The 27,230-nt window shown below is 35.9% G+C and overlaps 2 protein-coding genes across 3 annotated transcripts; one reads left to right on the forward strand and one right to left on the reverse strand.

Annotated features, from left to right (window-relative positions):
* Nucleotides 1-6,216: 6,216 nt before the first annotated feature.
* On the reverse strand, nucleotides 6,217-8,310 carry LOC114269038 (uncharacterized). 2 transcript variants are annotated; one of them, XM_028210301.2, is made up of 2 exons: nucleotides 8,128-8,310; nucleotides 6,217-8,016 (listed from the first exon to the last, which is right to left on the reverse strand). In XM_028210301.2, exon 2 carries the CDS (start codon nucleotides 7,868-7,870, stop codon nucleotides 6,380-6,382), a length of 1,491 nt encoding a protein of 496 aa, XP_028066102.2. In that variant the 5' UTR covers nucleotides 7,871-8,016; nucleotides 8,128-8,310; the 3' UTR covers nucleotides 6,217-6,379. The 2 variants fall into 2 exon arrangements, with proteins under 2 accessions (XP_028066102.2, XP_028066103.2); XM_028210302.2 differs by having other exon boundaries at nucleotides 6,217-7,889; nucleotides 8,128-8,300.
* Nucleotides 8,311-18,534: 10,224 nt separating this feature from the next.
* LOC114269039 (uncharacterized) lies at nucleotides 18,535-25,871 on the forward strand. Its single transcript, XM_028210303.2, has 5 exons — nucleotides 18,535-18,949; nucleotides 19,383-19,460; nucleotides 22,764-22,845; nucleotides 24,438-24,580; nucleotides 25,522-25,871. Exons 1-5 carry the CDS (start codon nucleotides 18,689-18,691, stop codon nucleotides 25,729-25,731), a joined length of 774 nt encoding a protein of 257 aa, XP_028066104.2. The 5' UTR covers nucleotides 18,535-18,688; the 3' UTR covers nucleotides 25,732-25,871.
* The last annotated feature ends 1,359 nt before the right edge of the window (nucleotides 25,872-27,230 follow it).

Here is a 27,230-nt window from a genome sequence, read left to right on the forward strand (position 1 = left end):
CATAACAATGATTACAGACCCTAGTGCCTTTCGGCTAATAAAATACTAAGAGACTTTCGGTGATTATAATATGCCAACACTCCCCCTCAAGCTGGTGCGAAGATATCTCTCATGCCCAGCTTGCCTAATATGTCATGAAACGGTTTATTTCCAATTCCCTTGGTGAGAATGTCAGCAAGTTGTTCACCAGACTGAACAAAAGGAGTACAAATGGTACCACTAGTGAGTTTCTCCTTAATGAAGTGGCGATCAATCTCAACATGTTTTGTCCTGTCATGTTGAACTGGATTGTGAGCAATGTTGATGGCGGCCTTATTATCACAATATAACCGCATGGAGTCCGTCTGAGCAATACCTAGATCACTCAACAATAATTTGATCCATAAAAGTTCACACACACCTTGTGCCATAGCTCTAAACTCAGCTTCTGCACTTGACCTGGCAACCACATTTTGTTTCTTACTCCTCCAAGTAACTAGGTTGCCGCCGACAAATGTGCAATACCCTGAAGTTGATCTCCTATCAGTTATTGACCCAGCCCAGTCAGCATCTGTATAGGCTTCTACACGAAGATGATCATACTTTGAAAAATATAGACCCTTACCAGGAGCAGACTTCAAATACCTCAAGATTCTCATGACAGCCTCAAAATGAATCTGATGAGGAGCATGCATAAACTGACTAACTACACTGACAGCAACAGCAATATCAGGACGGGAGTGAGATAGGTAAATGAGCTTACCCACTAATCGTTGATAGCTCCCCCTATCCACAACTTCTCCTCCTTCATCATCTCCCAATTTTTGATTGGGTTCCAGTGGGGTGGCACATGCCTTGCAGCCAAGCATCCCAGTTTCCTTCAACAGGTCAAGCACATATTTTCTCTGTGAGATAAATATCCCATCCTTAGAGCGAGCAACTTCAATTCCCAGAAAATACTTCAAGCTTCCCAAGTCTTTGATTTCAAACTCTTTGGCTAAGTATTTCTTCAACAGAGGTATTTCCCCACTATCATTGCCTGTAAGAACTATGTCATCTACATAAACAATAAGTGCTGTAGTCTTACCGCATGAGGAATGTTTCACAAACAATGTGTGATCTGCCTGACTTTGTTTGAAACCATATTTAAACATCGCCTGAGTGAATCTTTCAAACCAAGCCCTTGGAGACTGTTTGAGACCATATAATGACTTCCGAAGTTTGCATACTTTCCCTTCTGTTTGATGATCCTCAAAACCCGGAGGAATGTCCATATATACTTCTTCTTCGAGGTCACCATGGAGAAAAGCATTCTTGACATCAAACTGATAAAGCGGCCAATCTAGATTAGCTGCTAGAGAGAGAAGTACTCTGACTGAATTCATTTTAGCCACGGGTACGAAGGTCTCCTGATAATCAATGCCATATGTCTGAGTAAACCCTTTTGCCACAAGTCTTGCCTTGTAACGCTCAATAGACCCATCTGCTTTGTGTTTCACAGTATATACCCATTTACAGCCCACAGGTCGTTTGCCCGTAGGTAACTCAGTCAAATCCCAAGTGTCATTCTTCCTAAGTGCTTTCATTTCCTCAATCATGGCTAGTTTCCACTCAGAGATAGCAAGAGCATCCTGAAAATGGTTAGGAATGCTAACAGAGGAAATATTGGACACAAACGCGCCCTATATGAGGATGACAAATGAGAGTATGATACAAACTGTGAGATAGGATGTTGAGTACAAGATCTCACACCCTTCCTTTTGGCAATAGGAACATCAAGATCAATGGACTCATGAGATTCAAAGTTACCTAGACTCTCATCAGAAGCAGGAGATGGCAGTGGAGTAGCAGAAACGGTCCCTTGTATCCAGTTAACTTGTTTTCTGTCGATGTCCCGGACATAAACATGCCCATCCTTATTCTTGGTGACAGTGGGTTCTATAGTTCCAGTAGAAGAGGGGGGTGCAAGAACAACTGGTTCTACCATAGGAGGCACAGGACTCACTTCTACCATAGGAGACACAGGACTCACTTCACACCAAGGCTCCCCCGGAAATGAGGACGGTGACACCGGAGAGGACAAGAAATAGGACTGGGACTCAAAGAAAGTGACATCCATGGACACAAACCACTTACGAGAAGAAGGGTGGTAACATTTATACCCCTTTTGAGTAGGAGAATAACCAAGGAAAACACACTTGAGGGAGCGAGGGTCCAACTTACCACGAGAGGGAGAGTGATTATGGACAAAACAGACACAACCAAATATTTTGGGAGGAATAGAAAACAAGGACTGAGAACCGAGGAGGACGTGAAGCGGAGCCTGTTTGTCCAAGACCTGGGTAGGGAGACGATTAATAAGATGGGCAGCGGTGAGAACAGCGTCGCCCCAATAGGGTTGAGGCACGTTCATAAAAAAACACATGCACCGAGCCATGTCAAGAAGATGCCGATTCTTGCGTTCGGCCACCCCATTTTGTTGAGGGGTATTGGTGCAAGAGGTCTGATGGATAATACCATGAGTAGAGAAATATTGTCCTAACCCAGAATCTATGTATTCCCCGCCATTATCAGAACGAACTATTTTGATGGTGGCCCCAAACTGAGTACAAATCATCTTATGAAAAGTGCGAAACACGGAGAAAACTTCACTCTTATCTTTCATGAGATACACCCAAGTAGCACGAGAAAAATCATCAATAAATGTAACAAACCAGCGATGACCTTTCACAGACAGAACACGAGAGGGACCCCAAACATCAGAATGTATTAATGAAAAAGGAACTAAGCTTTTATTCAAACTGGGAGCAAAAGAAGCTCTATGTTGTTTTCCAAGTTGACAAGACTCACAAAGAAAGTCAGACACATGATGATTTGCAAAACTAGAAGGAAATAAATGCTTAAGTAAATGAAATGAGGGATGCCCAAGACGCCGATGCCACAACCATACATCAGCGGGGGTAGTAGAAGACGTGGTGGAAGAATAAGCAAGTTTGTCCGGTTGATCTAGGAAGTAGAGACCATTTTCTGCACTACCACTGCCAATCGTCCTCCCCGTGGCAAGGTCCTGAAAAAGACAATGATCAGGAAAAAACGTCACACAACAATTCAAATCCTGGGTAAGACGACTTAAGGATAACAGATTAACAGAAAACTTGGGAACATGGAGAACAGAAGATAGATGCATGGTAGGAGTGACTTGGACTAAACCTTTTCCAGAAATGGAAGAAACAGTTCCATCGGCAATCCTAACTTTGTCCTGACCTGAAGAGGGCTTATAGGCAGAGAAAAGATCAGAGGAGCCAGACATATGATCTGAGGCACCAGAATCAATAATCCAAGGCAAAGATGTATGACACAGGAAAGCACAAGGAACAGATGCTAAGTTACCTGAGCGGGCAAAGGACGAGGAAGCGGTACTGAGAGCAGTAGAAGATCGGCGGTCCAACAATTGGCGCAAAGCATCCTCCAGCTCAGTATCAGAAGCTTGGGTAACAGAAGTAGAATTAGAATCAAGGGTATCAACGGCACTAGACTGATGAGCCCGGGAATAGGAACCACGTCCTCGAGAGTGGCCTGACCGACCTCCTCGAGAACCTGACCGATCACCTCGACCCCCAGATGGAGTCCCACGAAGCTTCCAACATGTCTCACGAGTATGTCGCGGCTTCTTGCAATAATCACAGAATACAGACTCCTTAGCAGCAGACTGAGGAGGCAGGCTGAAGCCATCTCGAGGAGTAGACAGTAATGCGGAACGGTCAGTAGAGACAGGGGACATCATAGCTGACCGACGACTCTCCTCATTTTGTACATAGGCAAATGCCTCCTGTAGTGAAGAAAGGGTGTCCATACTCAGAACTCGACCCCTAACTGGATCATACTCCATATTTAGGCCGGCCAAAAATTTAAAGACCCGTTCCCGAGCAATGAACTTCTTGTACCCGACAGAATCAGTAGGGCAAACGGGCTTATAGTCTTCCAGGTGGTCAAGGCGTTTCCAGCCGTTGGTGAGGAAAGTGAAGTACTGAAGAACAGTCTGCTCCCCCTGAAGTGTGCTCTCAATAGAGCGACGCAACTCAAATGCCTGTGAAAAATTTCCTTTGCGGGAATAGGTAACAGCCACAGCCTCCCAAATGTCCTGGGCAGTCTCCATAGACAAGTAGCCCTCACCAAGTTCTGGAACCATCGAATGGATAAGCCAACTCATAATCAAAGAGTTGGTAATCTCCCATTGGTCATAACCTGAGTCAGTGGTACTAGGTGCCTGTATCCTGCCATCAACATACCCCATCTTTCCTCTGCTTTTCAAAAACAAAGTCAAACTTTGAGACCATGCTAGGTAGTTCTGACCATTAAATAGAGAGGTGGTGATTTTCAGACTAGGGTTGGGATTCTCAGTCATGGTAGTAGGTAGAATGAGACTCTCACTCTTTGGTGTTTGAGACGAAGAGGACACACTAGTGGAATCTGTCATGGATACAATACTACCAAACCCACAACAAACTAGTAGAAATTACAAACCTGGAAGGTGGTAGTGAGATAACAGGCACAATGACCACTATAAAGACATAACAAAAAAAAAAATAAGAAATGATTTTTTTTTTTTTTTAAATATATATATATATATTTTTTTTATTTCATTTTATTTTATTTATTTATTTTTTATTTTTTTTTATTTTTTTTTTTATTTTTTTTTTATTCTAAGTTGATTTATTTATACATGTCTTTATATATAACTATATATATATCCGGCTCTATTTATATATATATATATATCAGGATATATAGGTATATATATATATATTTATATACCACAGTGAGATCAGAGGCTGAGGATGACGAAGAAGAGGATCGACGAAATGGCTGGAGGAGGTCGCCGAGCTGCGGTGCTGTCGGCCGAGTGACGATCGACAGAGGAGGTCGACGAGGAAGACGGCTGAGGAAGACGAGCTGAGGGGATGAGGAGATCGACTGAGGAAGACGGCTGAGGAAATCGACTGAGGAAGATCGACGGAGGACGACGGCTGAGGAAGATCCACCCAGGTAAGCTTCGAACCCTAGAGTGTTGTTGGTGAGAAGGTCTACCAACGAGGGTGAGCCGAAACCCTATAGGTTAAGCTCTAATACCATGAAGCTTGAATAATCAGCTTAGGGTATGATGAGATATCACCCCTTATTTATAAATGAAGATTAGGGTTTACAAACAAGACAATTACAAGATGATCCCTGAGGGCATAACAATGATTACAGACCCTAGTGCCTTTCGGCTAATAAAATACTAAGAGACTTTCGGTGATTATAATATGCCAACATTACACTCATCCTCAATCATCCACATTTTAATCCATTTCATGGAAGTATTGGGAAAAAAAAATAAAAGGTGTGTTTAGTTTGTATTTTGAGATAAATTTTCAAAAAAAAAAATTGGGGAGAGAGTTTAGAAATTTTTTTGATTTGTTTGGTTGTATATTTTGAAAATAGTTTGGGAGTTTGGGATGATTTGACATTTTGTTGTATTTGAGTAGATGTGTGTGATAGAAAAAGTGATTGAGAAAAAGAGAGGAGAGAAAAAGTGATTGATTGATGTGTAGGACAGAGAAAGTAATTTTGAATTTTTTTTTCAAAAAATTTGAACCAAACAAAATTTTGAAATTTTTTTTCAAAAATTGTATCTTGAGATACAAACGAAACAAGCCCAAAATGATTCTCTTGTGTGTTAAACAGAATAAACGAAAAGAAGTTAATACTAATGGTAATCCTTGACTTCCCTTAGAAAGCACTCTATCGGTGTTTTAGTTAAGAAACACAAAACCAACAAACGAGTAGAATTACATAAGTAGGCATTTGCAAAATCAGACACCATATATGATTGGGTAGGGAAAAAAATAGCATTCAAAAACCGTAACTTTCTAAAGATCTAAAAACTCAAGAAAAAATATAAGAAAAAAAAGTTGTTCAATAAAAGCTTAAAAAATACATGTGCACACACATTCAAAAAAGGCACAAAATTAATGAAGCACTCCTGTCCCATCATTATCATGTTGAGAAGGGGTAAGGAAACTAAGAAAGCAATATACATCAATAACCCATGTGCCCTCAAAAAGTTATATGTAAAGAGAAGACAAAATAGGTATAAAAAACTGAAATTAAACAAGTTACTGGAACAAGGCGGGCATAACCAGCGAACAGGAAAACAGCAAATAAAATGATAACATGTCTCAATGCAAAGGTACGGGGAAGCAATGCAGTCCATTCACTATGGATTAATTACCAATAAAAGGTAAAACTAGCTTGTGTTCATAATGTTTGCACTTATAACTTCCACACAACTAAGAAGTGTCGCATATTACCAAAAAACATTCCTAAAGCCCATTGAAAGAACAAAATGCAACAACATCTAGGATGATTTCCACTTCCTCGAAAGACTATCATACGTATCACGTGCACTTCTGCCCTCCTTAAAAAAAGCATGTTTCATCTTTTCCATTGTCGATTCATAGATCTCAACCCTTCTATCAAGCATATACTCGGTAAACCTCTTCAACTCTGTAAGCCTGCCCATATCAGAAAGCCCAGTTAGCAATGCATTTGCACTCACTTCAAGAGGCAGAACATGATTCTTAATCATGTATTCCCAGACTTCAATTGCCATCTCGGGATCATCACCATTAAAGAACATGGTGATGGCAGCAGCACAATTTGAATGTGTTGGAGGCCATTCATTCTTGATCATCTCGAAGAAAAACCTGCCCGCTACGCGAACCTTCTTGTTCTTGATCAAACATTGGAAAATCATGTTATATGCCAAAGAATCAGGGAAAGCACCATAAAAGACCATCTCATCAAGGAAACGGAAAGCATTATCAATGTCATTGTTGTTGCAAACTAAACCAATTATCGCGTTGTACATTATTAAATTGGGTATCAATCCATTACCCACCATTATATCCCACAAAAGGACAGCTTGGGCTGAATTATTCTGCTTGATAAGAATATCAAGAGCATTAGAGAAGAATTTCAAACCTGGCAAGCAGTTCTTCCCCTTCATAACTTGAAGAAACTTGATTGCCTCTTCAACCTGCGACCCACGAACAAGAGTTGTCAAGAATGCATCGTAAGCAGACATGTATTGTGGGCTCCAACCAACCCGAATCACCATCTCCCCAAATGTGTTCTTTGCCTTCGCAGCATTCCCTTCCTTCTCCCACCCTTCCAACAAAATAGCAAACGAATCCGCATCTGGGGCAATCTTAGTCTTAATCCGCTCAAAAAACTCAAGCGCTTTTAAAGTTTGGTTATTCTCGCGACATATTGCACTCAACAAAGAGTTCACAGCCACAATATTGGGCTCAACTCCGTACCTGTCCATCACATCAAAGGTCATGACAGCTTCATTAATCTTACCTGCACTGCAATAGCTACCGAACACCGACACAAACGTTGCCACAGACAAGACCCCTTCTTGCTTCATCGATCGAATTGCGTCCCACATTTGCTCAAACGACTCGTTCTTGCCAAGCAAATCTACCATCAGGTTCCACGCATAGGCGGAGTGCTTCTGGTTCATCCCAGCCCACCGGAAAAACGTAATAGCAGCCGAGGGAAACCCATATGAGTGTTTGAGTACTTCTTCGACAATTTCGGGCAAGGGTTTGATTCCAGTGGAAGAAAGAGCGGTCTCGACCTTGTCAGGTGACGCCTTGGTGAGAATTTCACAGAGAATTCTAGCTCTTGTGGACACATCAGGGGTTTCAAGATAAGTTGGGTGTTGTTGTAATTGATGTGATTGTTGCTTTGAGGTATGTGATGATGAAGGGTAGATCTGAGGTGGGTGCAAGAGGGGAACAGAGGATAGTCTACTGCTAGGGTTTTCAGCCATTGCCTCCATTTGAAAATATGTTGAAACCCTAAGCAAATTTATATGTATATATATTATTACAACTATTATAATTAACTACGAAAAATTTGAACTTTTGAAAACCTGACATTGATGATTGAGGAGGTGCAATTGAAAAACTAGCAGAAGCTAAAAATCTGAGAAAACACAAAAGTCGAAGAAATGTAAAATCAGAGAAAAAAATCTATGATTGTATACATAAATATATATACACACACACACAAAGAGAGGAGACAGAGGCTACTAACGATTCGCGGCTGTTCGAATTTATCTTCTTCCTCTGACTGTGAAGCTTCAGCCTTCCGGTGACCAACTGAGAGAGAGAGTGAGACGCAGCGACGGAGGAGACAATTTTGCGGGCTTTTATTTGTGGTAATTTGCACTCACTTCCCGATATTCGAAAAAATGTATAATTAGACCTATCTGTAACTGTCTAAGCTGTGGTTTGACATTGGTTAATATATAATTAATTTTTTTAGTTTGAAAATTTTTTGGCGTCACTTAATTTTTATTTTGAGATTTTTTTAATTTTTGTAAAAATAAAAGTGTAATAAATATAAGTAAAAAATGATATTTTATCTTATTAATTTATATAGCTTATTTTTTCTTTTTATACTTTTTTTAGTCTCAAAATGTTAGCCAAACAAGCACTGATATATTGGGTTGTTTGGAACCTAATTTTAGGGATTTTTTTTTGGCATTTATATATAATTTTAATTTATGAACTTATATTCTATTAAATTTTAACTAAGATTTTTTAAATTTTCAAGTCTTAATTAAATTTTTAATAGTTATAATTGTCCTTTAAGTAATAATTGTTTATCATTTATTATTATTTATAAAAGAACATGATGATTTAACATTTATTTTGATTTTTAAAACTTTATATCATCAAATTGAAAAAACTATAAAAACAAAAACTTATGTGCAAAAAAAAATTTAATTTTTTTATGCAAAACTGATTTTTTTTTGTACAAAACTAAAAATTTTCTTTAAAAAAAATGACAATGTTATTAATTTTAAAATTTAAAAAAAAATTGATAATATTTTTTGTTTTATTGGATAATTAAATCAAATCAATAAGTAGAATGTAAAAATGTTTAATCTCATGTTTTGTTTTCTTTCATCAGTTAGTAAAACAATTATCTAAGACATTACTATGCAAAATTAATAATAATCTTAGTTTTAAAAATTAAAAAAAAAACTGATAATATTCTCAGTTTTATTAAATAGGATTTATTGGTTCAAAAAATCTTAGATAGGACCTGAACTTCCATAACATTTCTAAATAAGACTTTTAGGTAATTAACTCTTTTTTTTCTTTCTTTCTTTTTTTACTAAAATCTACACACACAAAAAAACAAAAAACAAAATATGTTAAAATAATTAATAAGATAAAATATCACATCAAATTCTTAATTATTTTTCTATTTTTTCACGAACATCACATCCAATTACAATCGGGAGTGGTGGCTCAATGGTGAAGGCATCAACAATGAGTCAAGTTCGACTATTGGGAGGCATGAAATGCTGTGTATTTTCCAGTGGTTCTCTTCGGAGACCTCATATCCGATCGAACCTTGACCTTGCTAGGGGTGATTGATGAGCTCCACTGGTATCTCGATAATGGGTCATTTCCTATAAGTTTTATCAAACCAAGCTGGCAACCGATTATCTCAGAGCCTATGCCCACAGATGCCGTGATGACACTTCAAAGTAATTTTTTTTACCGTTTAAAAAAAAAATCACATCCAATTAAAAAAAAATGCAACCTTCTTCCCAAAAACAAATATTTTAATCCACTAAAATAGTTAAAAACCTAAAATAATTTACTAAAATAGTCAACTTTCCAAAAGAGACCATTATATTTAGTGAGAATTTTAAGAATTCGATGTAAATTTATTAATTTTTTATTTTAAAAAATAATTAATAAATTACATACTTAATTTTTTTAAATAAAAAATACATTTTTTATTTTTAAAATTATTCATTCCTTACATTCCAATTAAAAATAATAATTAATAAATCACACACTCAAAAAATATTTGCAAAATATTTTAAATTCTTCATTGTAAAGTATAAAATGATTTATTTAATTAAAATTTTGCAACATATTTTTTTTTTTCTCACCATGGCCATTATTACTTAACGGATATATCAAAACTCATTATTTTCATACACACTAAACGTGTATATATATATGTAGAGATTTATATATAGAGCTTGTTTGGGAAGAACATTTAAGCTAAAATAGCCATATACGATAAAATAGATTATTTTAACCAAATAAGACAAAATGTCACATTCAGCTCATGATTTTTTCATTTTTGTTCTCATAAAAGTAAAAAAAAAAATCAAAAAACTTATCCCAAACGAGACTTTTTAGCCCCAGATTAAAATAGTCAAAAAATCAAACAGCCAACCCATATCCCAAACCAGCTCATATTATGATTGAGTAATGTATATTTATATTTTCAATTTTAAATAATTTATATCTATATTATATATAATTACAATTCAATAGGATTTCTTTAAGGTTCAAACTCTCAACTAATTTTTTTTTTATTAGTTTTAATTTTTTAATAATGAAAATACTAAAATGTAACAACCCTCGTCACTGTTTGCCGAATAACCACTGATTACCGTTAAACTGAAACTGATTATGACTGACAATTGACCTGAATAAACTACTGAACTAACTGACTGGAATTGAAAACGAATTGAAATTGAAAACGAATTGACTGAGTATATCTGTTTAATTGTAATTCTATCTGTTGGGTTAATTGATTATCTGTTCGCGTCTTTGTGTTAAACTATTAATTGAAGGCCTTATCGGCGGCCGAACCAGAAATCGATTAGTGTTTTATGATCATCGTAATTTATGTGATTTTATAGCATATTTATCTGAAAACTGATTAGGTATGATTAAATTAGATTAAATGGTACCAAATTACATGAATTGGACTTATTTACAATTAGACTACTTAGTGGCCCACTACTTGAACCTTTTTGACCTTCTCATACACTCAAACAAAACATTTCTTCCCCCATTTCTTGCACACAACCGACCATAGAGAGAGTTAGAGGGAGAGAAATTGAGTTCAAGTGAGAGTCTAGCTTGGAGACTTGGAGAATTTGTAGGAGATTTGCCTAATTGAACTTCTACTCTTGTAATTGAAGACCTAGGTAAGGAAATTCAACCCCTCATTATTGTGTTTAAGTTGATTCTTGCATGGTTCATGTCTAATTGAAGAGTTAAGTCAAGAATTGGTTCATTAATGTTGAATTGGAGCTCATTCCATGCATGCATGTTTGAATTGTCGAATTTGAGTTGATTCCATGGAGAATTTGCCACATGCATGTCCATGTTTTGATTATAAGCCATGATTTCATCTTGTTTTTGTAAGAATTGGCACAAATTGAGCTAGCATTTGAAATGGTTTAAATTCATGCATGTTTGCATGTTTTTCATATTCATGGAAATTGGTTTGAATTGGATTTATTTGAAACACCCTTGGGCTTTGATTTTACAAATTGAGTTTTGAATCATGTTAAAGTATGAGTTTTGATGTGTTTTCTGGAAAATTGGCCCAAGAGGATCGAAATTTATGGTTTAAAACTTGGTTTTGAGCTTGAGGTTTAAATATGAAATTTCCATAATTTGGACTCACGCTCGAGCAGGGTGACTGGCGCTCAAGCGTGGAAATCGTGCTCCCAGCATTTTGTTCTGTTTTGAAGTCCGCTCGAGCGGAAGAATTGACGCTCGAGCGGGACGTTATGTCTCATGCTCGAGCGGGTGTCAAGCGCCCAATCGAGCGTGATTTTCGCCTATCCAGCATTTTTGACTGTTTTGCAGAACGCTCGAGCGGGTAAGTCTACGCTCAAGCAGAAGCCTTTGTCTGCATGTCCGCTCGAGCGGTTTAACATACGCTCGAGCGTGACCCCTATTTTCTGAAAAGTCTGGAAATGCTTTTTCAAGAGCATCTTTGCATCCTCATCTCATTCTAGGCATCCTTAGGCCTAGTTTAAGACATCTTACTGAGATATAGATGTAGAAACACACCGAGGCAATTAGGGATTAAGTTATTATTTTCCCAACTGTGTAGCTTAGTGTGTGTTAATCTGTAACTGTGTAGGGTTGGCGACTGGGGACGCGCTCTAGCTTTACTGTAGCCCGGAACTCTGTGAGTAACATTTGTGTAAAGATATGTTCAAAATGATTATTTTCTGAACAATTGAACTGTACTGCTTTCTGAACTGTTACTGTTAATTGAATGAATATATGTCCTATATTCTGAACTGTATTGTGGCATCCTTAGCAACTATTGTTTACTGTTACTGTTACAGAGATCTCTGTCGGTTCCCTCGTTGGAACCACTACTGTTACTGACTGATGGCCATCATTTACTGTTCGGTCTTTTAAGACCTACTGTTTACTGTACTGCTATGCTAGAGGATGTACCACATATGACTGCACTGACTGAACGACTGAAATACTGATTTAATGAACTGTTTTCATTACTGTAAGGACATTCATTTTTAACCCCTTTACGCATTGTGTTATTCACTGGGTTTTAGCTCACTGCTCATATATATATGTAGGTGTACAGACACCAGAACGTGACTAAAAGCGTCAGGGATAAACTCCAGTTTTGTCAAGCCAACCACTATGCCTCACTGCGAGGTTCCGAGTCTGCCATGCTATGGCTTAGGGGTCTTTTATTTCCCCCTTCTGTCCCTGTATCTGTTTTGTGAACTGCATAGACTGATTGCACTGTGCTGTACTACTCTATAAGGGATTAAGTCCCTATTCTGAATGAATGTAAATATTGTACATACTGTTCTGTACTGTTTACGTATATATGTATGAAAAGTCTTTTGCATCCTGACTGGCACAGCTCATTGGACACTGTTTATTTACTGTATTGGCTTCCGCCAGGCCCTGTACTCTGTTTTACTGTACTATTGTTAAGCAGGCCTTCGGTAATCTCGGATTACTGGCCGGTTACGGTGCTAAACCCATGGGGCCGGGTTTGGGGTCGTGACATAAAACAATAGTATATTAACAAATATAATTTACTACTATCATATGGTAAACTAAAATTACAAAACTTATGAAATGAAATGTATTCATATTTTATCACAAATATAACTTTTGTTATTTATTATTTAATTTTTATTAATTAAATTATGGCATGTATTTAATTGATTATGAATCATTTTTACTACATATGTCAAATAATTTTTTATTATTATTTAATTTTAAAAAATAATTTTTAATTATTTATTTATACCCTGTACATAACATGGGTAATATGCTAGTATTTTATAACAAAAAAACTAGTGTTGTAGAATTTGGGATCCAAAATCTAGTCATAAATAAATGTGTGGTGGAGATTGAATTGTTAAAGTATAGAATCTACATATGAAATTAATCTGAACTATTGATATGAAATTTTGAATAATTTTTAAATTTTTATATTTGAATCCATAACATTACTGATTGTTTAATTATGTTGAATGAAAAAAATTATGGCACTTAGTCCATAAATCCATTTTATAGATTCTTAAGAGCATAAATCTACGCTCCTTTTGTTTCCATAAAGGCAATCTCGTATCGTTAAAATTAACGTATTTACCTGTTGAAATTGACGTGTTTATTATTTGCTAATATTTCTCTCTAGAAAAATCAAATCTTCAATTCTCACTCTACTCATCCTCAAACCTTGACTATGGCCCAAAGCCATCAGTGCACTAGCGTAGACATCCCATTTTGATCGGTCTTAAGATTTTAATACTTTCTTTTGATTACTCAATTATAACAATTAGAATATATTTTTCATAGAATCCTCAGTAAAAAAGATGGAATTTGAACTTTAATCACAACCTTTACCATTATAGCTAAATTGTTTTAAAATACTAAATATTTCATTAGTTTAGTATTTTTGTAATTTTGCATAATGTTATGTGCTTGTTCATATTTTTTGTATTTTTATATAAATTGGTATAAATTATATATTTTATATATAGAAAATAAAATAATAAAAAGTTATTTTATTATATTATATGTTTAGTATTTTGGTATAAATTATATATTTTAGATATTTTATATATTATATTATATATATATATATTATAAAAGAAACATAATAAAAAAATTGTCCAAATCTATCAACATAACATATATATAAGATATTTTTATATAATATCTATATTACAATCTTTATATTATTATATTATACTTTTTGTTTATATAAGGGCAAAGAGGGAGAGGCTCAAGAGGAAAAAAAAAGAAAAGAAAAGGCGGGCTAATCATGGAGAGAAAAATAAAGTGGTGCGAGAGAGTTTGAGAGAAAAAGAATCAGAAAGAAAGAAAATTAATTTTTTTTTTAGAGAGAGAGGGGAAAAATAAAATATTTTCTTTGATATTTTTATTTCCATTTCATCAATACACCATTCAAAAACCAACTACTAAAGCTGTAATTCCAAATTTTGAACTGAGAATTGAGAACACATTCCACAGACTTGAGAGTAATTAAAAGAAAGTTTGTGACTCAGAAAATTTATCATTTTCCCAGAATGTGAGTTTTCGTAAATTTTCATTTAATTTAAAAATGTTATATAATTTGTTTAAATACTTCATTTACTTCTTTTCATAACTATTTTTTTTATCGCTTTAATGGGAAGGCTACACCACTCACATATTTTCGGTAATTCAAATATTGTATATAAATTGTTATAGTTTATTACTTTAAATAATTTACCTCACTGGATGAATAGTAACCTTTGGCGGTGAATAGTAACTTCCGGCGGTGAATAGTACCCCTGACGATGAATAGTACATCTGGCAATTAATAGTAACCTCCGTCAGTGAATAGTAAAAGTGGTAGGTTTCTCTCGAATTCTTTTTGGGCTATTTTTCAACATCTAAACTATGTGATTTGAAGTTGTAAAAGTGGAGGGTTAACCACCCTTCCTTCTACTTGTTTACTAACTTGATTCTATTTAATTTTGTTCGCTTTCTATAGCTTAATTTCAACACTATTGTATGTTATTTAGGAGGTTGTTTAATTTATTTCAACTATTTATGTTTTAAATATCAAGTTTGTTTGTACTAACCAATTAATCAACTTCACATAATCATCTCTGCAACCTCCCTCCATTCTTTGCTTATTTCGATTAAAAAGTTGTGAAAAATTAAGATTGTGGTTCAAGTATAAAAAATGAACTCTTCCATACTTAATGGTTTAATATCTTCGGAGGTTCATTACCAAAGGTATAAAGTACTCTATGCTTAATGGTTTAATCTCTTTGGAGATTCACTACCACAGGCATAAAACGTTTTATGCTTAGGAGGTTCATTACCAAAGGTATAAAACGTTCTATGTTTAATGGTTTAATCTCTTTGGAGATTCATTACCAAAGGCATAAAACGTTTCATGCTTAGGAGGTTCATTACCAAAAGTATACAACGCTCTATGCTTACTGATTTAATCTCTTAGGGGATTTACTACTAAAGGCATAAAACGTTCTATACTTAACGGTTTAAATTTTTTGGAGGTTCGCTACCCTAAATGTATACATGTTCTTATACTAAAGCACAATTTTTTATTTTTAATTTCTCTTTATTCATCATTGTGTTTACTTTTAAGGGACTAATTGACCCTTGGAAATCACCAAGGAAAATGTCATTATCACTCATTATCAAGTTTGGATTTCAAGTCATTATCACTCAAGTTTGGGTTTTTCTAAGTCATTATCACTCTTTTGAGCTTGACTGGTCATTGTTGCACATCTTGAGTTTGAATTGGAATCTCTTATCGCTTGTAAACAAGTTTGACTATTCCTTTGTAATTTCCCCTGAAGATAATACAATTGTTTCTCGGGTTAAGTTGATGTTTGTTTCTCTTTATTGTGTTTTTGACTTAGTGGACATAAATATCACTTTTGCACAAACAGGAGAAAAGATAAATAAATTGGAAGGTAATAAAAAAAAGTTAATAAAATTGATTAAAATTGGATTACAACCGACATAAAGAGTCAATATGATTAATTGAATTCGGTCGGACATTATACCAAGTTTATTGTGTCAAGGCTTGTCTTACATCAATTCGTGATATTTTGATGAACCTTGAAGCGTCTTTACTTCCCTTCTTGAATTCACTTAATGATAAGAGGGAGGGGTGGTTGTTTATTCATTGTATTTATTAATCATTGTCCAAATTGTATTTGAGATCATCAAGTAATCAACTTGCTAATTGATGGTTTTGGAGATGATTACAACCATCTCTTGAGTATTTTTATGATAGAGAATGGTAAAAACAAAGACAAACATGGCTAGGAATACCCTGTCTGCACTGTTTCACCTTAGATACAAAAAACAAATTTCCACAAGAAAACAAAGTATTGGATTTATTTAGGGCTCGACTGAGTCGCGTTTCGGGGTCGGCAATGCTCCAATAAATTGCAAAACAATACACTTTTCGAAAGTAGTAACTAGGGGTGAAACTAAACAAATCCTAGCGAGGCAGACAGAATAACTCCTGAGGAGCATCGAGCAATCGTTGCATATTATTATTGTAATAAATTAGACAGTTCCTTTCATTTATTAGTCATTCGGCTTTGTAATAATTATTTATTCGGACACTTGGACATTCAGACCCTCATTCGCGAGGACAAATATGTAATACGTTGTATGTCTTCCAACCTCCATTCTTTCTCCATTTTATTTCACTGCTTATGATGGTTAGATTAGGGATATCATGTTTAATTAGCATTTTTCATGATTTGCATCCATTCGTTTACATGCATAAAAGTTCGGCTCATCGTATTATTCAAATGTCAAATTCAAACTCCTTACTTGCATATATGCGCTATAACATGCCTTGAATTGACTCACATGTCATACTAGTAGCCGAACCTTAATTGCACGTTGCATGTGTTGCATTAGTCATTAAATTAGGATCGTGCATTTTTTTTCTAACTACTTGTTTTCTTTTTGGACTCGTCTTCGAACATTAAGGTAAGCATTTCTGCTTTAGTGTATTGCATAAGTGTGAATGCTGTCATATCAAAACATACTACCATGAGGCTAATTGCTTATTTGATATACCTGTTTGAATGCCTGTGGATGAAGGCTAATCACTTGAACTGGAATACTTTAATTCATGTATATATGAGATCACCATTTTCAGTGATACATATTCAAAATATTTTTTTCCAAACGTTCCAACTTTTCGTGAAATTATTCTATACTTGTATGTTACATATAGAGCAAGAGCATATACTGTACATAAAAATCACAGCATGATTAGTAGAGGCCAATCTTTGATCGGGTGAATGGGGTGTTCAATTATTGACCTTCCTCTCTCATACCTTAGTTCCCGAACCAAGACACTTTGGTAACGACGGACTAATGGCCTTTGGCATGAGTCACGGGTTTCCTAAATTTCTTCAAAATAAATATTTAGGTGGCGACTCTGAAATCTGGCAAAGCAGTCCATTTTTGGCATTTGATTCAAACATCGATTTTTCAAAAGAAATTGCCGGATTTGGACTTTTTTTGTGTTTCTATTGTTTCACATTACACTTGTGAAATCAAAATCAGAACCAACACAAGTAGAGTCCGAACTGTAAAGGCTATTTCATTCTTCCGAAAGGGAGAGCAAAAAGCTGAGCTACAACTAGCAAGACACAAGAAGATGAATAAGGTGTTCAGCTACTTTGACGCCAATGGTGATAGAATTTGTATTCGTCATGAAAGCTCTCGAATTTGGCACTCCGGAAGAGAAAGTGAATTGGGTGGAAGAGCTCAACACTTATCACAATAGCTTCATCAACCTTAAAGAGTTCACCAATTTATGCGGTGGCAACATCACCGGAGCCAATGGCAATTTGAAAGAGCTGAAGGATGCCTTCGAGCTCTACAATTAGGACAAGAATGGACTCATCTCCACCGCTGAGCTCCACTAAATCTTGCACCTCCTTAGTGAAAAGTGCTCTATCGAGGACTATGGTATAATGACTAAGTTTGTCAATTTAGACCGCAATGGATTCGTCAATTTTGAGCTTAGTTTGTTTTATTTGTACAAATAGATTCAATTTGGACAAAAACAAGTTTGGCAAAAATTCATTTCACTCATCACTCCACATGACAAGTTTGTTTGAAATTTCAACCCACACAATTTTTACTTTTTTTTGAGGATTACGAACTCATAAATTTGTAGCTAAAATTTATTCAAAGATAACAATCCGTAGTTAAATTTCATTTCACTCATAAATTTCTCACTTCATAAATTTAATATCCTTTGCATACAATGACTCTTGACAAATTGTGAATCATGAATCTTGATTCCTAACTTTTTTGTGTTTTGATTTTTATTTTAATTTTTTAATTTGAACAAAAAAAAATCCAAACCAAACACTACATACATATGAACCAATAGTAACAATTTTCTTTCGGTAGGGAAGATAATTTTGAAAAGTTTATTCTGAAATATTTAAAAAATTAGAAATTAATTAAAAAAATAAAACATACAAAATATATTTTTAAAAATTACTCCCAACCTAAAAAAATAATGAGTATTTAATTATTTAAAAAAAAAAAATCAAATTACTAGTTTAAAAAAAAAAAAATCTGAAAATGTCTTTGTGGCTGTAATCATTCCTGGAAAAATCAGATTAAAACTGTCAGTTGGGACCTCCCTCTCTTCAGTCTCCACCAACCGTCACACTGTCCAATATTCTCACCTCAGCCATCGCGCCGCCGCACTGTCCCTTCACCGTCGACAATCCACATTCTCCACCACCATGAAACCCCCTAGACTCTTATCTGCAAGGCCAACCAACACATTTTTCATAACCACCTCAAAATTGGCTCCAAATGCGAGAAGGGTTTGTGAGTTCGGGCAATCTGGGGTCAGATTTCCGGCGACAATGACTACCAGATCTAGACCCAACACCCTCTCTTCTGTGCGCTCTCTGTCACAGGCCATCGAGCCAGACACTGGGTCTGGTCCTGCCGCGGGTTTCCCCGGGAAGTTGCAAGTATTTGAGGAGAACATAGAGAAGGTACAAAATTTCTAGGGTTAATTTCATACTTAAATTTAAATATTTAGTTCTAAAGTTGCTAATTTCAATTAGTGTAGTCTAATGGTTAAAGCATGTTTGATGGGTTAAAATTTAAATAATTTAAATCATACCACCAAACACTTATAAGTTGTTTAATGTAGTGTAATTACGAAAATTGGTGTTTTGTTATAAAGTTTAGATTGTCCAAACTATAAAATTACTTTCTTGGCCCATTAAGTTGTGTTTCTCACCATTACTTTTTTGGAAATTTTAATCTTAAGGATTAAATAGATGAAATTGATAGTTTAAATATATAAAATAAAAAATATGACAATACTATATGAGATAAAATGGAATTAACCTAAATTTCTAAGGTAGTAGACATTACTTTTTTTTTCTTCCTGGAATAGTGAAATTTGTTGTTTGTATACAGGCTATTTACAGGTGCCGGTTCTTGGCAATTTTTGCAGTTTGGGGGTCTTTGGTTGGGTCTTTCCTGTGTTTCATCAAGGTATTATTGTTAATTTTACATTGTTTCATTTCAATTATGATCATTGATTATGGTAGAAAAAAGTAAAATCTAGAATTTGAGTTATCCAGAACAAATGTTGAGTTGAACTACTACTTGGAGAGGTTTGCGGCAGGGGATCCATTGTCTCCATTATTGTTTATTCTGGTGGTGGAGGCTCTTAGTCGGTTGTTGTCCAGAGCGGTCCAGGGGGGTTTGTTTTCAGGTTTTGAGGTGGGGACAGGGCCTGCTCCTGTGGTGGTTGCTCATCTCTTTTATGCTGATGATGCACTCATTTTTTGTGATGTGGATGCGGTTCAGATTGGTCATTTATGATGTATGTTGTTGTGTTTTGAGGCGGTGTCAGGGCTTCAAGTTAATTTGGCAAAGTCAGAATTGATTCCCGTGGGTGAGGTGGTGCGATTTCCAGTGTTGGTAGCTATCTTGGGTTGCAAGGTGACTCAGTTACCAGTTTCTTGTTTGGGACTTCCTTTGGGGGCTACTTGTAAGGCAAAAGGGGTGTGGGGTGGGTAGGGCTGCAAACGAGCCAAGCCGAGCCGAGTTTTAGTATGTTTGGGCTTATTTATTAAGATTTTAACGAGCTCGAGAGCTTGAGCTCGAGCTGAATAAAAAATTAACGAACCGAGCTCGAGCCGAGTTGGCTTAGGCTCGACTCGAGCTCGAGCCTATTCACGAGCCTTAACGAGCCAAAAAAATTATAAATTCATACCTACATGTGAGACTAAAGTTACAATTAAAACTTTGATTATACAATTATATATACAATATATATAAACATACTAAAAAAAAGTCCATATTTTACTAAAATAATAATATCTACTATCACTATTATGTAAATGTACTATCTATAGTTAACTATTATTTACATTTTTTAAATATATAAATAGCATATTTCTCTTATTTTTTATACATATTTTTATATTATTTAATATATAAATAATAAATATTAAACGAGCCAGCTAACGAGCCGAGCTTACGAGCCGAGCTTTAGAATGTTTGGGCTTGTTTATTAAAAATTTAACAAGCTCGAGCTTGAGCTCGAGCTTGAACGCAGAAAAATTTTAACGAACCGAGTTCGAACGAGCTCTTACCGAGCCGAACTCGAGCCTGTTCATGAACGGCTCTGTTCATTTGCAGCCCTAGGTATGGGGTGGTAGATAGAGTGCAGCAAAGATTGGCGTGGTGGAAGCGACATTATTTATCTAATGGAGGGCGGCTAACGTTGATTAAGAGTGTTTTTTCTAGTATCCTGACGTACTTTATGTTGTTACATGTGATTCCTGTGACGGTCACTAGGTGTTTGGAGCAACTGCAGTTGGACTTTTTGTGAGGCAGTGGAGGGGAGGGTTTTCATTACCATTTGGTGGCGTGGGAGAGGATTTGTACTCTTAAGGAGAGGGGGGGTTTGGGTGTGAGGAGGTTAGTGGTGTTTAACCGGACTCTTTTGGGGAAATGGTTATGGCGTTTTGCTGAGAAGAGGGAGCGGTTGTGGAGGAGGGTGGTGGTGGCGAAGTATGGGGTGGAGAGAGGGGGTTGGTGCTCCAAGGGGGTGGTCCAATCTCATGGCCACGGTTTGTGGAAGGGGATTTGGTTGGGGTGGAAGGAATTTTGGGATAGGACACGAGGGTAAGGGATAGGACTTGCTTTTGACAGGATCGGTGGTGCAACGAGGTGCCTTTGGCGAGTATGTTCTTTATGATTTATGCTATTGCTGCTGATGGGGAGGAGGTGGTTGCATCCGTTAGAGTTAGGCAAGGGCAGGTGCAGGTGCAGGTGTTGGTTTGGAATATTCATCTTTGTCGTGATGTGCAAGATTGGGAGTTGGATCAACTGGTGGACCTTCTGGGCTTTTTGTATGGTGTGAGGGATGGGGGGGGGATGGAGAGGATTCTTTGGTGTGGGATTGTCTGAGATTGAAAAGGATTTTTTTCAGTGTCTTCTTTTTATGGTGCGCTTGTGGGGGGTAATGCGGTTGTGTTTCCATGGAAGAGCATTTGGGCGACGGGATCACCGTCTAAGGTTGCTTTCTTTGTTTGCACAGTTGCTTTGGGAGAGTTTTTGACTATTGACAATTTGATTCGGCAATGGCATGTTTTGGTTAACTGGTGTTGCATGTGCAGGGATCCTGACTTTGGAGTTTTATTGTTGCATTGTTTGGTTTGGTTTGGGTGCAACCGGGGTTGGTGCTGAGTGTGTTACAAAGTTGGGGTGGGGCTAGGGTGGGGAAGAGGCGTCAGAAGGCCTGGATTTTTGCTTCCCATTGTTTGTTTTGGTTGGTGTGGTTGGAGTGGAATAGGCGTGTTTTTCAGGATGAGTGTCATTTCGTTTCATGCTTAGAGAATTGGTTGTTGATGGTGTTGCATAGTTGGGTTACGGGTTCGGTTGATCCAAATGTTTTGGTTTTTGTACATTTTGTGGAGGATTTGATTAGTTAGTTTTGTTTGGGCTTTTGTGGATTGTTTTTGTATTCTTTGCATCGTCTTGATGCCTTTCTAATAAATTTGTTCATTTATTTATCAAAAAAAAAAAAAAAAAAAAGGCCTTTGGAAGGTTGTTTGGTAATTAGCTCCACAAGACAATGTTAATTGGGAGGTGGAGTCCATTGGGGCTTTCTTGGGGATGCTGTTATGAGCCGGGGTTGAGTACGTTCTGGTTTGGAGATGGGCTAGGGTTTGGTAGCCAAAGACCCACCCAGAGTGGCTTTCTTTGCATGGATAGTAGCCTGGGTAGCTATATTGACCACAAATAATTTGAGGAGGGTAAGAGGGAGGGGGAGGGGGAGAGTGTAAATCACCTTTGAATGGAGAAATTCTTAGAGACCAATAACCTTTGATGACTAAGAGGTACAAAAGTAGTCTAACATGTGTTAGTTATGGGATACACTTGCAGTTTTTGAGACATTAAAACAAAATCTCTAGCAAGTAGCAATTGTTGGAAAGGAATCTCTCACATTCTCTTGCCTACTTCTGATTTTTCTCCTCCTTTGCTTCTCTTTTTATTATTCAGCCTACATATTTTACAATTTGAAAGTAAAGCTTCAATCTTGATAAATGGTTGAATATAATAAATATATAAATTGTTTTCTAAAAATTGCAGTAAGGCGCTAGATTGTTTCTGATCTTAGATGAGAGATCCCACTCTTAAGTTACCAGATTTTCTGCAAAAATATGGATTTGAAGAAACCATTATAGTTATACTACACATTTTATGTGAGAGTATTCTTGAATGGCAGAAACATCTATGGTGTATACAAGATTAATCAACATTATTCTTTGCGGCATGCAGGGCAGCACTTATGTTGTGGAATCTTTCAAACAGTACCTTGTGAACCGGGTGAAGGTGATTTTCTTGCTGGTTGAGTCCATCGGTGGGTTTATGAACCGTTCTCTACATTCGTCCCACTCCCTTTATTTATTGTTTCTCTCTTTTTAAACATTTAAATGCTAATTTTTTAATTTATGGGATAAAGTAAAGTGTTTTGACAGTACTATTTTTCACTTTTGACAATACTATTGTTTCTGTTGTGCACTTAAATTTTTTTTAGCGACAAAATATAGTTCCACAATATGAAGGAACATCCTTTACTTATTGTCAAAATTGATTGTCCCAAAATGAACTCCTACTTGATGATTTCTTCAATGGAATATATATACAAGAAGCAACTAAATTGCAACTAACTCAAGATATTCATAGAATCCCATATTAGTGTGACAGTTTTATATCTTGGTAGATTTTGAGTTCCATGTTTAATCAAGTCTTGCTTAACAGACCTACCCAAAAAAAAAAGAGTCTTGCATGATACGGCAGCTATTCCATACAAGATGATGATAATACTGTGATGGAAATACAATACAGTTCCATTGATATAAAATTGTGTTGATAGCAACTAGTCATTTTAATCATCTGTAAATGTATTTGTGCCGAGAATTATCGCCTGATGAGAAAGCATGGATGTAGTGGAGTCATGGAGAGCTTCTCAAGTGTAGTGTGAGGGACTGAAATGTTAGCCTAGAGTTTGTATACGAACCAGGCAACGAGCTGTGGTTATTGCACAAGAAACTTCAGCTGTTGAAAATGATCATGTTCAAAAAATATATATATATATATATATATAATGAGGAGATATATAGATGGATGAGTGAAATTATATTGATTTAGATGGACATGTTCATTAGAAGGTGGTTGGGACCAAAGATTGATACGAAGTTGGCTTAGATGGTTTGACGATGAGGAACATAACAAATAAATAAAATAATGCATTTGTTGTAAGGTTGAGGTATATGGTAAGTGTTGAAAATCTGTTCAAAGAGCGAAGTAATTCACAAAGTGTATGAAGAATGAAAATGAAGAATGAGAGTGTGTGTTTATTGTAAAGGGGGACACTTATGTAAAGCTAAAGATGTTGCAAACCCCAACCTAAGAAGCATGGATACACACACGGGACATAGATACAACATGATACAAAAATTCCAGTGTGGCAAATTTCAAAAGCTCAGAACACGAACATGGTAGGGACATGGCAAGAATAATTATTTTTTATATATGTATCTTTGAAAATACAATATGTATATATATATATATAAATTTTTTGCATAAGCATTAGATTGATCAAGGTGTTGGAAAGTTTACTTTAGCATTGGCTTTTTCTTCTTGTTTACTTTTCATCAGGTGGTGTTGCAAATGCAAGCTCTTCATTCATTTTAACATTGCCATAAAGTTAATCAATATGCTAACTGCAACCAAAATGATGTAAATCACATGGGAACCAAAACTTAGATGACATTACTGTTACTACCTAGAATGTCACTAACAATCTCCATATCCAACTTAAACAACGCAAGTTCACTTCAATCTTCATAAATCTGAAATCTTCCCTATTATCTGCTTTTTCATTTGTAATTTGAAGACAACTGTCAATCTTTGTCAAAGTTGCTAATTATCATTTTATTTCACTTCCAGATGTTTATCTTTTGGGGACTGTGATGTTGGTCTTTGGCATGGGTCTCTATGAACTCTTCATCAGTACTCTTGAAATTGCCAAGTTAGAGTCGGAGGAAAATATTCCATACAGATCAAATCTTTTTGGCCTCTTCGCTCTAAAGGTCAGTCAGAGTCTTTGTAAGCTGCCTAATCTTTACAATGCAGCAAGCGAAGTTGGTCTAACTTTAGCTCTTGGTAGTCTAACCCAAATCTCTGTGGATTTCGTTACTATGGGTCTATGACATTTTATTGATGGTTATTCTTTATAAGGGACACTCGGAAACCTTCTGAAAATGGAAAATTTATTCTTTTCACAGCTTTTATGTATTACTTTATTTTGAAAGCTGGTAGCATTTAAAAGAGTATGTTTTGTTTTATTTATCTTTGATGCTTTTGCACCGTTGAGATTGCAAGTTTGCTCTAGACTCCTTTTCATTGTGAGTTAGTTCAACTTTTACTTTAACACTCCGTTGTTTCGGTGGAAAACATTTTTTATGAAAAATCTTTTCAGATTTACTATGTGTGGTTGCATTCTTGAAACTAATATATTAGTGGTTGTATAGTGGTGGTGGGGTGGTAGCGGTGGGATGGAGGTGGTGGTGGTGGTGGTGGTGGGGGTGGGGGTAATGGTGGATGTGGTGGTAATGATAGTGGTGGCGGGAGTGGTAGTGTGATGGCGTTGGTAAGACTTTAGTCCAGAAAATATTTTCCACCTTTAAAAAGTTGAAACATTTTTTGCCCAAATAAGCTTGTTTTGTGTTGACCATGGAAAACTTTTTTCGTTGACCTTCATTTTCCACTGTACCAAACACTAGAAAATGCAGAAAACATGCAAATGTGCTTTGAAATTCAAACAAATAGACCATAAATTTTGGAATTCAAACATATTAAGATGGAAATGTACCCCCCAAAAAATGCTATTATTTTGGTCTAATCTACCGCATAGCCACAAATTTGCTTTTTAATTTTGATATCTAACAAATATCTTCGTTTGGTATTTAGTTTTATTTTATTTTATTTTTTGACAATTTCTGTTTTCTTATTCTTCTTGGCAAATTTTCAGGAACGGCCAAAATGGTTAGAAATAAAAACTATCAATGAGTTGAAAACCAAACTTGGGCATGTAATAGTGATGCTTCTTCTTATTGGGTTGCTTGACAAGAGTAAGAAGGCAGTTATACACTCTCCAGTGGATTTGCTTTGCTTCTCAGCTTCTGTATTACTTTCCTCTGGTTCCCTGTATCTTCTATCAAAGCTCAATGGCTCAAACTGATAGCAAATACAGTCTAGGTAAGTATCTCGAAAACTATTGTGGGAAGTAATTAAGTGGTAGTGTATAATGAATGTGAACTGATGTGTATGTGATATATTATATAATGTATATACTAATACTATATATTGAGTCTTTGATCAGATTGCATGTGCTTCATATTTGTGTCATGTAGCCTGGGCTCACTGAGCCCACTGGATAACATGTTTGGTTGTGATTTTGTTTTCTGTTTTTTGTTTTCTGGAAAATACAGTAAATTTCTTGATTTGTATCATAATTACGGAATAAGCACGTCAACTGTTGCTAACCTACCAGAATAGTATTCTACTTAGTGGTTAAGTTGCTATGTAGCCCCTGTTTTTGTGTTCCGATACACTGATCCTAGCTCTATGTTCATAGCATAAAATCTTAGATTGTCGCTGCCAATCTGAAAATGTTTCCAAAACAAGAATTATGGATTTCTGCTTTTAAGGGATGCCATTTTCTACGAAATAGGCTGCAAAAAAGACTTAAGTTGAGTTTGGTACCATGGAATTTATGCCTTAATTGGAAAGTGGCTGCATTATCAAAATTAATATGACCATGTAATTTAAGGGAAGGATCCATTTACAGCTGTGTAATAATTTTTACTAGAGGTATGGGCACACACTACGTCAGTGTGAAGTAGTTAGACAAATAATGGCAGTTATTAAGTTTGAAGTTGTTAGATGTAAGTGGGGTAATTTGGCAATTAAATAAGGTAGTTACATTAGGGCAATTACGGAAAGAGAAAAACTGTGACAAAGTGTTCACACCAACCGAGCTTGTACACTAGTGTAGATTCTTACCACATTTCGTAACTTTTTGACATGCCTCATTTGCCCATTATTAGATAACACGTTGCCCTCATTCCTTTTTTGCTTGTCAAATTTCAAGTTAAGTGGATGTTGCATCTGACCACTTGCAATTTTATATATTTGATATCTCTAATTTTTTAGAGCTATAAATTGATAGAGATAGCTAGCTCTCAATCTCTGATCTACTGAAATTTTTGCAAACCTGAAAATCACAGCCGGAATATATAATCTAATGGTTAGTTTTGTAAAAACTGATATGTACGAAAAGTTACGGTAGGATATAAGAACAAAATTTATTACTAGTTGTAAACAATTCCCTCCCCTGTGATTTTAACAACCTACTTATTGAGGTAACATGTGCAATAGAACAATTTCAGAATTATGATGTATGGCCAACTTGTTAGCATAATCAAGTTTTAGCTGATTGAATCTTACTTTTTAGAAGGGTTAAATACATTTTGCACCATTGCACTTTTCACTCTTTTGTGAGCTGCCATTATATAAATTGTTAGGAAAATGTCCATGTGGTGTGCTCTCTACAAGTGCCATACACGTGTTAAAGATTAGTAATGTTAACTAGAGTGCAAATTTACAAGGTTGACTGTTATAATTGAAAATGAAAAATGAATGTAAAATTTAAAGTAGACTGTATGGACGCAAAGAGTA

Source organism: Camellia sinensis, chromosome 13, assembly GCF_055761805.1.
Source record: "Camellia sinensis isolate YWXY chromosome 13, ASM5576180v1, whole genome shotgun sequence".
Taxonomy (NCBI): Eukaryota; Viridiplantae; Streptophyta; class Magnoliopsida; order Ericales; family Theaceae; genus Camellia; species Camellia sinensis.